General features: G+C 45.1%; 1 protein-coding gene across 1 annotated transcript in view; it reads right to left on the reverse strand.

Annotated features, from left to right (window-relative positions):
• Positions 1 to 12,407, reverse strand: part of DENND2A (DENN domain containing 2A) — an 86,659-nt gene that overhangs the window by 73,291 nt on the left and 961 nt on the right. The window contains exon 2 of the mRNA XM_047096782.1: positions 392 to 493. Within this exon, the coding sequence (XP_046952738.1) occupies positions 392 to 493 (102 nt within the window). The remainder of the gene's footprint in view (positions 1 to 391; positions 494 to 12,407) is intronic.

A 12,407-nucleotide genomic window follows, 5' to 3' on the forward strand; every position in this document is an offset into this window, starting at 1 on the left:
AGCATTGCTGAGATAAAATGGGCAAAGCTGGCTTTGCGGACAGATGCAGCTGTAAAGCTTTACGGTGCAAGTATAATTCAAATACCCGTGCATCCTACTAGTTAGAAAAATAAATCCTGGGCTGGGAAGCGTATCGGGGAGAGGCCTGAAGCTGCCATGCGTCTGTCCTCTCGACAACTGGACATCAGTCAGACCTTCCCTTGACCACTTTGGCCTCAGGTCCTGCAGCGCCTTGGGGAGGATGTACAGGAGGCGCATCACAATGACCGGGAAAAGAACTCCTCCTTGGTCCAAGGAAGTGAGGTCAGAGAGGAGGGAAAGGAGACAGAGAAAGGAAGGAAACTGAGAATCCAGGCCAATTCCTACACTCTCGGGGGAGAAAAACTCTTACTTGTCAGCCAATTTGTAGCTCAGGTTTTCAGTCTGGCTGTGGCTGCCCTTGGCCGGCCTGCACACTGTCATCATGTCAGCACCAAGAGGAGCTCCAAGTCGCCTGGGGGAACAGGGATGCACACTTGGTGAGTCACCACGGCAGATCTAGGGCCCACACCCTGAACTATTTATCCCTGATAGAGTCCAGCCCCGGAGTGGGGCGGGGGTATGTGTGACTGGAACACACCCTTCAGAATCCCGGACCCAGGGGAGGGCGCAAGGGCACAGAATCCCGAGGTCCACCTGGACTCAGACCCCATACCAACCTCTTCACCTCCAGACCCCATGCCAATCTCGTGTGTGTGTGTGTGTGTGTGTGTGTGTGTAAGCAAAACAGATACCAGCTCAACGTGACACTTTCAGCCTAAGAACCCGTAATGAGCTAAAGGTCCCCAAAGAAGAAACGAGTTGTTACTTTACTTGAAACAAGAAATAAACTAGGTGCCAAAGCAGAAACATCTGCACAGAGGTACTTTTGCGCTGGCCCTCACGAGAAGCACGCACCCACAGCGTCCTTGGCTTTGGAATCACGCAGGAAGGACCTCTCCCAGCAGCTGCAAACCCAGGGGAGGAAACATGTAACCCCTAGGGTCATCTGTCTAAGGGAAACTAGGTGGTTCTGGCAAACCCAGGAATCCCACGGGGCACCTTAGACCTGAAAAATAATCAGGACCATGTGGATACCAAAGCAGCTGCCTCAGCGCCATGGTGGTTGCACAATATGCCAGAGCCTGACATTCAACTGAAGTGAAGTGGCTGATTAAAATGTATGACTTCGGGGCACCTGGGTGGCTCAGTCTGTTAAGCGTCCGACTTTGACTCAGGTCATGATCTCACAGCTTCTGAGTTCGAGCCCCACGTCAGGCTCTGTGCTGACGGCTCTGAGCCTGGAGCCTGCTTCAGATTCTGTGTCTCCCCCCTGCCCCCCGCCCCTCTCCTACTCATGTTCTGTCTTTCAAAAAATAAATAAATGTTAAGAAAATTAAAAAATAAAATAAAATGTATGATTTCAACAGCAAGTCCCTATAGAACTCTGGGTCTCTCAACACGAGGACAAATGGACATTGCTCAGGTGGACGTGGTTTGGAAGATGAGGCCCATCAGAGAATGCCAACAGGATGGGCTATGCAATTCATTTACCTCGTCCCCATCCCTCCCGAGGGGGACGAGGTAATTCTTTGACTAGAGTTTCAAGGAATATTGAGATATTGGAGATTCACATTTTTTTCCCACTGACCCTCCAGGGACTTCCTCTTCTGAATTCCTCTAAAGTTCCGAAATTCCCATCCCCTCTCCCAGGAGAGTTTATCTGCCAGGTGACAGGGTGGGCTGCCCAAACTCCTGGCCTGGGCATCCCCTTCCTACAAGAAATCAAAGGGCTAGGCTTCAAGACATCCATATAACTCCCGGGAACAAGGAGAGGGAGGCCAGCAGGAGGAAGAGAAAAAGGAGAGTGAGTGTGGGTAACAAATTAAAAAGAAGCAGGGTAGGACTGGTAAGCTGAAATACAGGAAGGGAACAGACTGGTCGGTCCAAGAAGGTGTGCGTTTGGGGAGGAGGAAAGAGGCTCAGGCCTTCGCACAGACCTCAACTGCCCCTTACCAGTCATGTGGCACCCTGCAGCTTGGGGGATGGCCATGCTGGAAGCAAGCCCCGCTCTTTTTTTTTTTTTTTTTAAGATTCTTAGAGAATGAGTGAGAGAGCAAGCACAAGTGGGGGAGAGGCGGCACAGGGAGAGAGAGAGTGGGAGAGAGAGAGAGAGTGAGAGAAAGAATCTTAAGCAGACTCAATGCTCAGCACAGAGCCCAATGTGGGACTCGATTCCACGACTGTGGGATCATGATCTGAGCTGAAATCAAGAGTCGGACACTCAACCAACTGAGCCACCGAGGCGCCCCAAGCCCAGCTCTTTAAGATAGCCAGACCCAGGGTTCTCCTCTCCTCTTATGGAAAAGAGCACTGAAGGGCCTTTCAGAGACAGGAAGGAACTCATTGCCCCTCTCGTAAGTTCCACAAAGCTTCTGGTCCACTATACTACAATTTAAAAAATTAAAAAAAAAAACAACAACAACTCTGGAGCCTCTCCATTTGGCCGGACTGAAAGACACTGCCCTTCTGTCCTGAATCTGGCGCAAGGCCTGTCAGACGGCAAGGACAGTGGCCGCCTCCGCCACCCCCTTCATGCCTGCATTCTGCCTCCACACAGACCGACCGCAGGGATGCAGCCTTGTTCCCCGTGAGCAGCTGCTCTGTCCACCTACCCTCTTCTTTCAAGCTGGCACCCCCTTTCCCTGGCACTACAACGAGGTGCCAGGCTTTGTGCAGGACGCTCTGGGCCTCAAGGATGAGGAAGACAGGGAGTGTGCCCTCAGGGAGAACACCCGGGACTGTGCTTGGGTCACTATCGGCCCTGGCATCCAGCTCTCCCCAAAGAGAACAATTTCCCTATACTTCCCAGAAAGCCAGAGCTTTTCCAAAAGGGACAAAGGCCACTGTGTCTCCTGCATGGAGAACCACATATGGACTCTGAGGTTGAAGTCACAAGAAGCACTTAATACGGTACTGAAGTGAAGACGATTCCCATGGGGCAGTAACAGCTTCGAGTGCTAAACGCATGGTCTTTGGAGAAATAGCTGATGTCATATTCCAAGAAGCTTCAGGGGCTGGAACTCAGAAGGCAAAGAACGTCCCCCACTCAGCAATCAGCGTGCTGGCATTTCTGAATTCACAGAGGAATGGAAAATGCGGCCCCCAAAAACCTATGACCCTTCCCTTTTCACCTGTGTTGTTTAAAAGTCATTAGTTAGGTGACAAGCCCAGCCTAATTTGTTGATGGGAAGTTCTCTGACTTAAAATTACCATAACTTCATTATCACTTTATAGGTCTGGGATTGCAAGATGGAGCGATTTCAAGTGTGGTCCACTGGGAATCTGGGAACCAGGGGACCTCGTCAGACAGGTAGATTCCTGGGCACCAGTCCAATGTACCAAACCAACTGTCTGGGCAATGGCCTGGAAGCTGCATTTCAATACAGTAAAGCAAAGGCCTCAGGTGATTTCTTACGCAACCCAACGTTCTTTATTTCTTCCTGGGCAATCTGGCCTTGTGATCCAGACTGGTTTCCAGGAGGTATAATGAATGTATGACTAATAAAAACACATTTTCTCACTCAATTGCTTTCCATAAAAATACAATGGAGACATTCATCAGACGGGCTTAATTAGTACTAATAATTAGTACTGATCATTTTAATTCAATTTAAAATGTTAGACAAAATTCTGAAGCTAAATAACGGGTGGTACATGAATATATTTTTTAGTGAGATGCTTCTGGTCAGTCTCAAAGGCCCACAGAAAATGTAACTGCTCCAGACTGACATTACCGGATCAAAAACCTGTATTATTTTAAAATTCTTTTACGTTGGGGCGCCTTGGTTAAATCGGTTAAGCAGTTAAGTGTCCGACCTCAGTTCAGGTCATGATCTCACAGTTTGTGAGTTCGAGCCTCGCATCGGGTTCTGTGCTGACAGCTCAGAGCATGGAGCCTGCTTCAGATTCTGTGTCTCCCTCTTTCTCTGCCCCTCCTCCGCTCACACTCTGTCTCTCCCTGTCTCTCAAAACTAAATAAACGTTAAAAAAAATTTTTTTTAATTCCCTTACGTTAATCCACTAAGCTTGAAGTTCCAGCTTGATCTCTGAAAACACTTTCCTTAAGGACCTTGGAGTACTAAAAGGTGAAATCATTAATTAAAACCTAAGTATCTCTGGAGTGCCTGGGTGGCTCAGCTATGAGTGTCTGACTCTTGGTTTCAGATCAGGTCATGATTGTGGGATCGAACCCTGCATCAGACTCTGCACGGATAGCCTGGAGACTGCTTGGCACCTCCCCTCTGCCCCTCCCCTGCTCGTGCTTGGGCGTTTGCACGCTCTCACCAGGGAAAGGAAGGGGGAGAGCAGCTCCTCCAGGATCCTGCCCACGCCTGCCTGTCTGCTCTTTCCTCCACTGCCACTTGGGGAACCAGTCTGGTGAAGCCAGGTAGTCTTCACTACAGGTTGTATGATTCCATTCATACGAAATGTCTAGGGTAGGCAAGTCCATAGAGGGAAGGGGAGTTGGGACTGACTGCCGATATGTAAGTAAGGGTTTCTTTTGGGGATGACAGAAATATTCGGTGACAGTTGTACAACACAGTGAATATACTACAAGTCACTAAACTGTACACTTTTTTTAAAGTTTACTTATTTATTTTGAGAGAAAGAGAGAGCACGAGCAAGGGAGGGGCAGAGAGAGAATGAGAGAGAGAGAATCTCAAGTAGGTTCTGCACTGTTAGTGCAGAGCCCGATGCAGGGCTCGAACTCACAAACCGTGAGATCATGACCTGAGTCGAAACCAAGAGTCAGATGCTTAATGGACTGAGCCACCCAGATGCCCAAAACTGTACACTTCTAAGTGGTAAATTTTATGTGAGTTATTATCTCCATCAAAAAATACATTATAAGGGGTGCATGGGTGGCTCAGTCGGTTGAGCATCCAACTCTTGATTTCAGCTCAGGTCAGGATCCCAAGGTCATGGGATCAAGCCCCACTTTGGGCTCTGAACTGTGTGTGGTGCCTGCTTAGGATTCTCCCTCTCTATTTCTCTCTCTCTCTCTCTCTCCCTCTCCCTCTGCCTCTCTCTCCTAGCGCTCTCTCTTAAAAAAAAAAGGGGGGGGGGATGCAAGCTGGTGCAGCCACTCTGGAAAACAGTATGGAGGTTCGTCAAAAAACTAAAAATAGAACTACCCTATGACCCAGCAATTGCACTACTAGGTATTTATCCATGGGATACAGGTGTGGTGTTTTGAAGGGACACATGCAACCCCCATGTTTATAACAGCACTATCAACAATACCCAAAGTATAGAAAGAGCCCAAATGTCCATTGATGGATGAATGGATAAAGATGTGGTGTATATATACAATGGAGTATTACTCAGCAATCAAAAAGAATGAAATCTTGCCATTTGCAACTACGTGGATGGAACTGGAGGGTATTATGCTAAGTGAAATCAGTCGGAGAAAGAAAAATATAATATGACTTCACTCATATGAGGACTTTAAGAGACAAAACAGATGAACATAAGGGAAGGGAAACAAAGATAATATAAAAACAGGGAGGGGGCAAAACATAAGAGACTCATAAATATGGAGAACATCAGAGGGTTACTAGAGGGGGCATGGGAGGGGAGATGGGCTAAATGGGTAAGGGCACTAAGGAATCTACTCCTGAAATCATTGTTGCACTATATGCTAACTAATTTGGATGTAAATTAAAAGAAAAGAAAAGAAAAAAAAACCCATAAGGTTTCACATTAAAAAAAAAAAAAGTTAAAAACAAAAAGCAGGAACAACTGCAGATCATGAGGAGATCTGGCCCCCACCCCAGACAGAGTGAATCATACTGCCAGGAGGGCCTAGGAATATGCATCTCTAAGCTCCCCAGGGAAGTCATGGGACGGTGTCAGAGCTGCTAAACCATATTTATCTTTCTGCCTCTTGCATCGTCAGTTGGCAACAGAAATACTCTCCTATGGCCTCTCCTTTGTAAGGCAGCCTTTCACTCCAGTGTGTCCGTTTGCGCCTATTTCGGAGCAGCTCCAAAATCTGGTGGAGGAGTTATCAGCCCACAGTTAGTTGCCTCTGTCCCTTGAACCCAGGGGTAAATGCTCCAATGAGCATTTGAAAATGAAAAGCTCATTTTCACGCTAAAGGAGGCCTCAAGCCCAAAAGCACAATCTGAGTCATTTTAAGACTTTTTGTCGGTCTGACTCCTCAGTTACTGACGATATTTTCTTTTAACAATTTGGTCAGTATTTGCCTGACCTGCACCTGTCAGTTTGTCTGACAAATGAAGCCACTGGGAATTTGTGGCCAGAACAGCCTGACATTGCAGGAAGGCACACACTTTGTGATGCTCCTGTGGCCAGAGGCAGCTAAAGATTTTTATTCTTCTTCCTTTCATAAACCCGAGTTTCACACCTGCAGAACATTCTTATGTACAGAGCGATGTATTTGGCCACCTTAGTAGAATGGAAACACATTTTCACTTGACAGTATTTGCAAACCCATGCTTTTTCCGTCACTCACAATGTAGAAATACTTCCATATGTTGCCTTTAGGTTGTGTATTTTGTCGAGGTAAAAAGAGATAAAGTACAATTAGGTGGCCATCTTGCATATGAGCACTAAGCTACAGTGTATAAGGTTTTAGTGCTGCCAGCCCTCCCGGGGGAATGCTTGAGAACTACCCGTGTCACCGCTGTGGAAAAAGTTCCTATGGGTTTGCCACAAATCATCAAAGTATGAGTTATAAAAGCTATGAAATATGCTCACACTGCCAAAATATGATTTAAGAATCTGAATTCTGGTAAATATATTTTCTTGTAAGAAAAAAAGTACTGGCTCAGTTGGTAGAGCACGTGACTCTTAATCTGGGGGTTGTTGAGTTCGAACCTCACGTTGGGCAGAGAGCCTACTAAAAAAATAATAAACCTGCAATGCAGTGGTATTATCCTCATTAAAACAAAAATTAAGCTTTTTTTGTTCCTTTTGTGTATTAGAGGTCACCAAACTGGGAGGAGTCAGGTTCCAACTTCTTTCAACTCTCAAATATTTTTTTAATGTTTATTTTTATTTTTGAGACAGAGAGAGAGAGAGAGAGAGAGAGAGAGAGATCGTGAGTGGGGGAGGGGCAGAGAGAAATGGAGACACAGAATCTGAAGCAGGCTCCAGGCTCAGAGCTGTCAGTACAGAGCCTGATGTGGGGCTCGAACTCATGAACACGGGATCATGTAAGACCTGAGCCAAAGTCGGGCGTTTAACTGACTGAGCACCCAGGCGCCTCTCAACTCCCAAATATTTAAACTTGCTCTTCTTTCTCTCTATCCTGGGCTACACCAGAAGCCGCTTCTTACTTCTAACCTCTACAGAAGTCAATGCCAAAGTGCCTACCATGTTTCTGATAGGAAACAGAGGCTCAATTAGGTTAGGTCATTTGTTCAAGTTCATACAACAACTCATGAGTGAGCCAGGAACAGGTCTAGGTTTTGAACCCAAATCTGGTGCTTCTTATGCGACAACTGTGGCTTCATACTATCTCATTCAGTCTAGAAACAGACTCTAGCTCATTGTTTTCAGTGTCTGTCTCCTTCAGCTCTTCAAAATCAACAACTGTTTTACACTGCTTTGCAGCCATGCCGAATTTCGTCACTCAGCTTGCTGAGTGAGCTGGGAGGGAGACTGAACGTTTTTGTGGGTCTCTTTTTTTTTTTTTTTTTTTAATGGTCTGTGATGATATACTTCTGTATTTGGAGAATCTATCCTAAGAAATAATCCTAAATGGGGTGCCCGGGTGTATAAATAACTCAAATGTCAGACCATATAATAGTAACATAAACTATAATATAGCTATTTGACGGACTATCATAGAGCACATGAAATTATGTTTAAGGAGACTACCATTCTGTAAGGGCAGAGAGGAGAGTAGTGGTTGCCTAGGTCAAGGGTGCATATGGCAAGAAAAAGAGGAGTGACTGCTAATGGGTATGGGGTTTCTTTCTTTCTTTTAATTTTTTTTTTTTAATTTTTTTTTCAACGTTTATTTATTTTTGGGACAGAGAGAGACAGAGCATGAACGGGGGAGGGGCAGAGAGAGAGGGAGACACAGAATCTGAAGCAGGCTCCAGGCTCTGAGCCATCAGCCCAGAGCCTGACGCGGGGCTCGAACTCACGGAGCGCGAGATCGTGACCTGGCTGAAGTCGGACGCTTAACCGACTGCGCCACCCAGGCGCCCCTCTTTTAATTTTTTTAAATGTTATTTATTTTTGAGAGACAGAGAATGAGCAAGGGAGGGGCAGAGAGAGAGGGAGACAGAATTTGAAGCAGGCTCCAGGCTCTGAGCTGTCAGCACAGAGCCCGATGCAGGACTTGAACCCATGAACAGTGAGATCATGACCTGAGCCAAAATCGATGATTACCCGAATGAGCCACCCAGGCGCTGGGGGTTTCTTTCTAAAGTGATAAAAATGTCCTAAAATTGATTGTGATGATGGTTGCACAACTCTATAAACATGCCAAAACCCATTAAACTGTACCCTTTAAACGGATGAACTGTACTGTATGTGAAATATCCCAATAAAGCTCTTATTTAAAAAAATAAATTAAAAATATTGTGTCCAATATGAATAAGATATTAAAAAAAAAAAGAGGAGGAAGAATCTATTCCTATTCCAAATTGTGTAAAAGGGGCACCTGGGTGGCTCAGGGGGTTAAGTGACCACTCTTGATTTCAGCTCAGGTCATGATCTCCACGTTTGTGGGTTCAAGCCCCGTGATGGTTTCTGCACTGACAGCACAGGGCCTGCTTGGGATTCTCACCCTCCTCCCCCCCCCCAAAATAAATAAACTTAAAAAGGAATTTCCAAAACTGTGTAAGAAAATGACTGTAAGTAAATGTAACAAATGATTAACAGTTGTCACTGGGTAAGAAACTTGGGATGATTTTTTTCCCATTCTCTATACTTACCTATAATTCAACAACAACAAAAAACAGATTTCCAAACTTTCTATAATAAGCACACATTACTATTAATGTCACAAATAATGGGGAACATGTAAACCCTGTTGTCTGTGGGTGTCTGAGCCTGCCCTGTGGCGCCCCTTAAAAGGCTCTGGTTGCCTTATGGCCACAAGTGTGGCTGGGCACTGGGCTGGCCTGAACCCATCAGTCCAGCACTTGTTTTGTTATGGCACAGCTACCTCCTAAATGAAAGGGTAAGTGACACTGTTCTCATTACCGCCTTTCCCTTAGTGACCACCAAGACTTGTATTCTGGCCTGCCACTTCCCAGTACAGATGTTGCCCTGGGTCCAAAGAGAGATTATATGGAAACATATGGTTAACAGGAAAATAATCCTATAATTCATTCTTCCAACTAATAGTTGTGTCTGCTTTGCAAGGGAAACCGAGAGTGAAGCCTGAGAGAAATATAAAATAAAGAGATTGATTTGTCCTCTGAGAGTTTTCATTCTTGTACAGGAAAGAAGATGCACATAACAAGACTGTACTATGCACTTGAAAGTTGCTAAAGGAGTAGCTTTTATATGTTCTCACTGCAAACACACACAAGTTAACTGTGAGGTGACAGATGTGTTAACTAACCTTCACAATGTATACGTATATCATATCATCATGTTGCATACTTTAAATTTACAGAATGTTGTAGGTCAATTATATCTCAATAAAGCTGGAGGGAAAGACGCACAAGAGTGTCTCTGATACAAAAGAGTGAAGGCAAAATCCTTTGTGGGCCTGGGCTTGAAGGATGGGCTGAATTTCCTTTGCATAGATGTTTGCATAATCTCAGGATGACTAAACACTTAAAGAGGCACAAACCACTGAATGAAAAGCAGCACCGATTCCATAAGGAGGTTACACTGAACTGAGTGGCTGGATTCCACTGCAGGGGTCAATCAACATGTGAACCAAGGCAGAATCTGTGAATACAATTTGTGCAGATTTTCTGAAAGCTTTTACTAAGATATTACCCTAAGCCTAATGACCTTACAGATTTTTTTTATTCAGAAATGATTTCAAGTTTGAAGAACAATTGCCAGAATACTTTTTTATTTATTTGAGAAAGAGAGAGAGAGAGAGGGAGAGAGAGAAGGGGCGCACACATGCATGGAGGAGGCGCAGAGAGAGAGGGAGACAGAGAATCCCAAGCAGACTCTGCATTGTCTGTGCAGCCCAATGCGGGGCTCAAACCCATAAACCCTGAGATCATGACCTGAGCTGAAATCAAGAGCTGGACCTTAACCAACTGAGCCACTCAGGTGCCCCCAGTTGCCAGAATATTACAGAAAAGCCGTATAAACCCTTCATCCAAGTTTACCAAGTTCTAACACTCTATTAAAGACTGCTTTAAAATGCTGTTTGGAAGGTTTAGGGAAAGTAAGTTCTATCCAGGCACTAGAAGTCTTAAATGCTCATGAATTTGAAAGAAAACAGAATCTTACAAAACCAGTTTACTAAAGTAAGTAAGCACAGCCAGGTCCAAAAGACAACTCAACCCCCAACCCACTCTGATCCTCCACCAGAACCTCCCAGGAGGACAATGAAAACTTTAAAACCTGAATACCAGACATGCAAGAAGAGCTAAGAAAAATGAAAGAAGAAAAATAAAAAGAAAAATGAAAGAAGAACAATAAAAAAGAATGTGTGTGGGGAGGTGGGGTTTGGGGACCACGATCATATATTAAAACGTACTCTAAAGCTTCTGTAACTAAAACAGTGTGGTACCGCTATAAGAATAGATAAATACACTGGTGGGACAAAATAGAAAGGCTAGACCTAGCCACACATAGAACTTTATATATGGCAAGGGTGACGGGGTGGCTCAGTGGGTTAAGCCTCTGACTTTGGCTCAGGTCATGATCTCAGAGTTTGTGGGTTCGAGCCCCGCATCGGGTTCTGTGCTGACAGCTCAGAGCCTGGAGCCTGCTTCGGATTCTGTGTCTCCCTCTCTCTGTCCCTCCCCTGCTTGCACTCTGTCTAGACTCTCTCTCTCTCTCAAAAATAAATAAAAATAAAAAAAAATAACTTTATATATGATAAAGGTGGCATCTTAAATCACTAGGGCAAAGATGGACTTTTTATTTTATTTTATTTTTTTTTAAAGTTTTTATTTATTTTTGAGACAGAGAGAGACAGAGCATGAACGGGGAAGGGGCAGAGAGAGAGGGAGACACAGAATCAGAAGCAGGTTCCAGGCTCTGAGCCATCAGCCCAGAGCCCGACGCGGGGCTCGAACTCACGGATGGCGAGATCGTGACCTGAGCTGAAGTCGGACGCTTAACCGACTGAGCCACCCAGGCGCCCCAAAGATGGACTTTTTAAATAAATGATGCTGGAATAACCAAACAGCCCAAAGGTGTTCGTGTAAGATCACCCCGCAAATCTGATGTGCCTGGGGCACCTGGCTGGCTCAGTTAATAGAGAATATGATTCTTGGTCTCAGGGTCGTGAATTCAAGCCCCACGCTGGGCATGGAGCCTACTTAAAAAGAGAAAATCCGATGTGCTTGCAGAAGTAGTGAACTACAGGAGGATAACCTGCATCTTTCTCTGAGCCAGAGAACCAGCTGCAGGCAAGAATGGGTTTCACATGATGGGTTGCAGCCTTGAACGGTTAACACCAACCCCAGAGGGGCTCCAACTGCCTTCAGAACCCACTGTGATTTCAGTGGGTTTTCAAAAATCTGACTTTTTCTGGGACAGCCCTAGAGCTTACAATACATTGTGCAGCACCCATAGTATACACACATGATAACATACAGAAGCCCACTCCCTCCCACCAATTTCCAGACGCATTACTGTTATCCTCATTTTGAAGGTGAGAAAATCAAGGTTCAGAGACTTGCCCAGAATCATGATTGTTTAAGAGATAGGATAGGGAATTCGTAACTCTCCACTCCAAATTCTGTAGTTTGGTCCTCAAACCTCCTTATCTGCTCCCTCAGTATCTTTAACTAGAACCACCCAGGATTGAGACCTCTCACAACCTGATGCAAGAATCTGCTAATTGGTGATGCCAGGACCCCTTGGGGACAGTAACCTCAGAGTCTGACCCACAGGGGTCAGGCCTTTTAGGGAGCCTGACTTTCTTCTAAGGGCAGCAAACAGGAAATAGCTTTCATTCATAACCTTTGAGAAGGTCAGGGTAAAGAAATTAGCACTGCTACATCCGGTGATCTGTCAGGCATTGATTTAAGCTCTTCGCAAACATAATTACAGAAATAATGCATCGCTCAAGACAAATGAAAACATATGTCCACATATGTTCTTCTATGCTAACATTCATCGCAGCATTATTCAGAATGGCCATAAAGTGGAAATAATCCAAATGCCATCAACTGATGAAGAGATAACCCAAATGT

The sequence above is a fragment of the Lynx rufus genome, unplaced genomic scaffold (assembly GCF_022079265.1).
Source record: "Lynx rufus isolate CCGP_SWC_20201006 ecotype Redwood Valley unplaced genomic scaffold, mLynRuf1.p SCAF_4, whole genome shotgun sequence".
In the NCBI taxonomy this organism is placed as follows: Eukaryota; Metazoa; Chordata; class Mammalia; order Carnivora; family Felidae; genus Lynx; species Lynx rufus.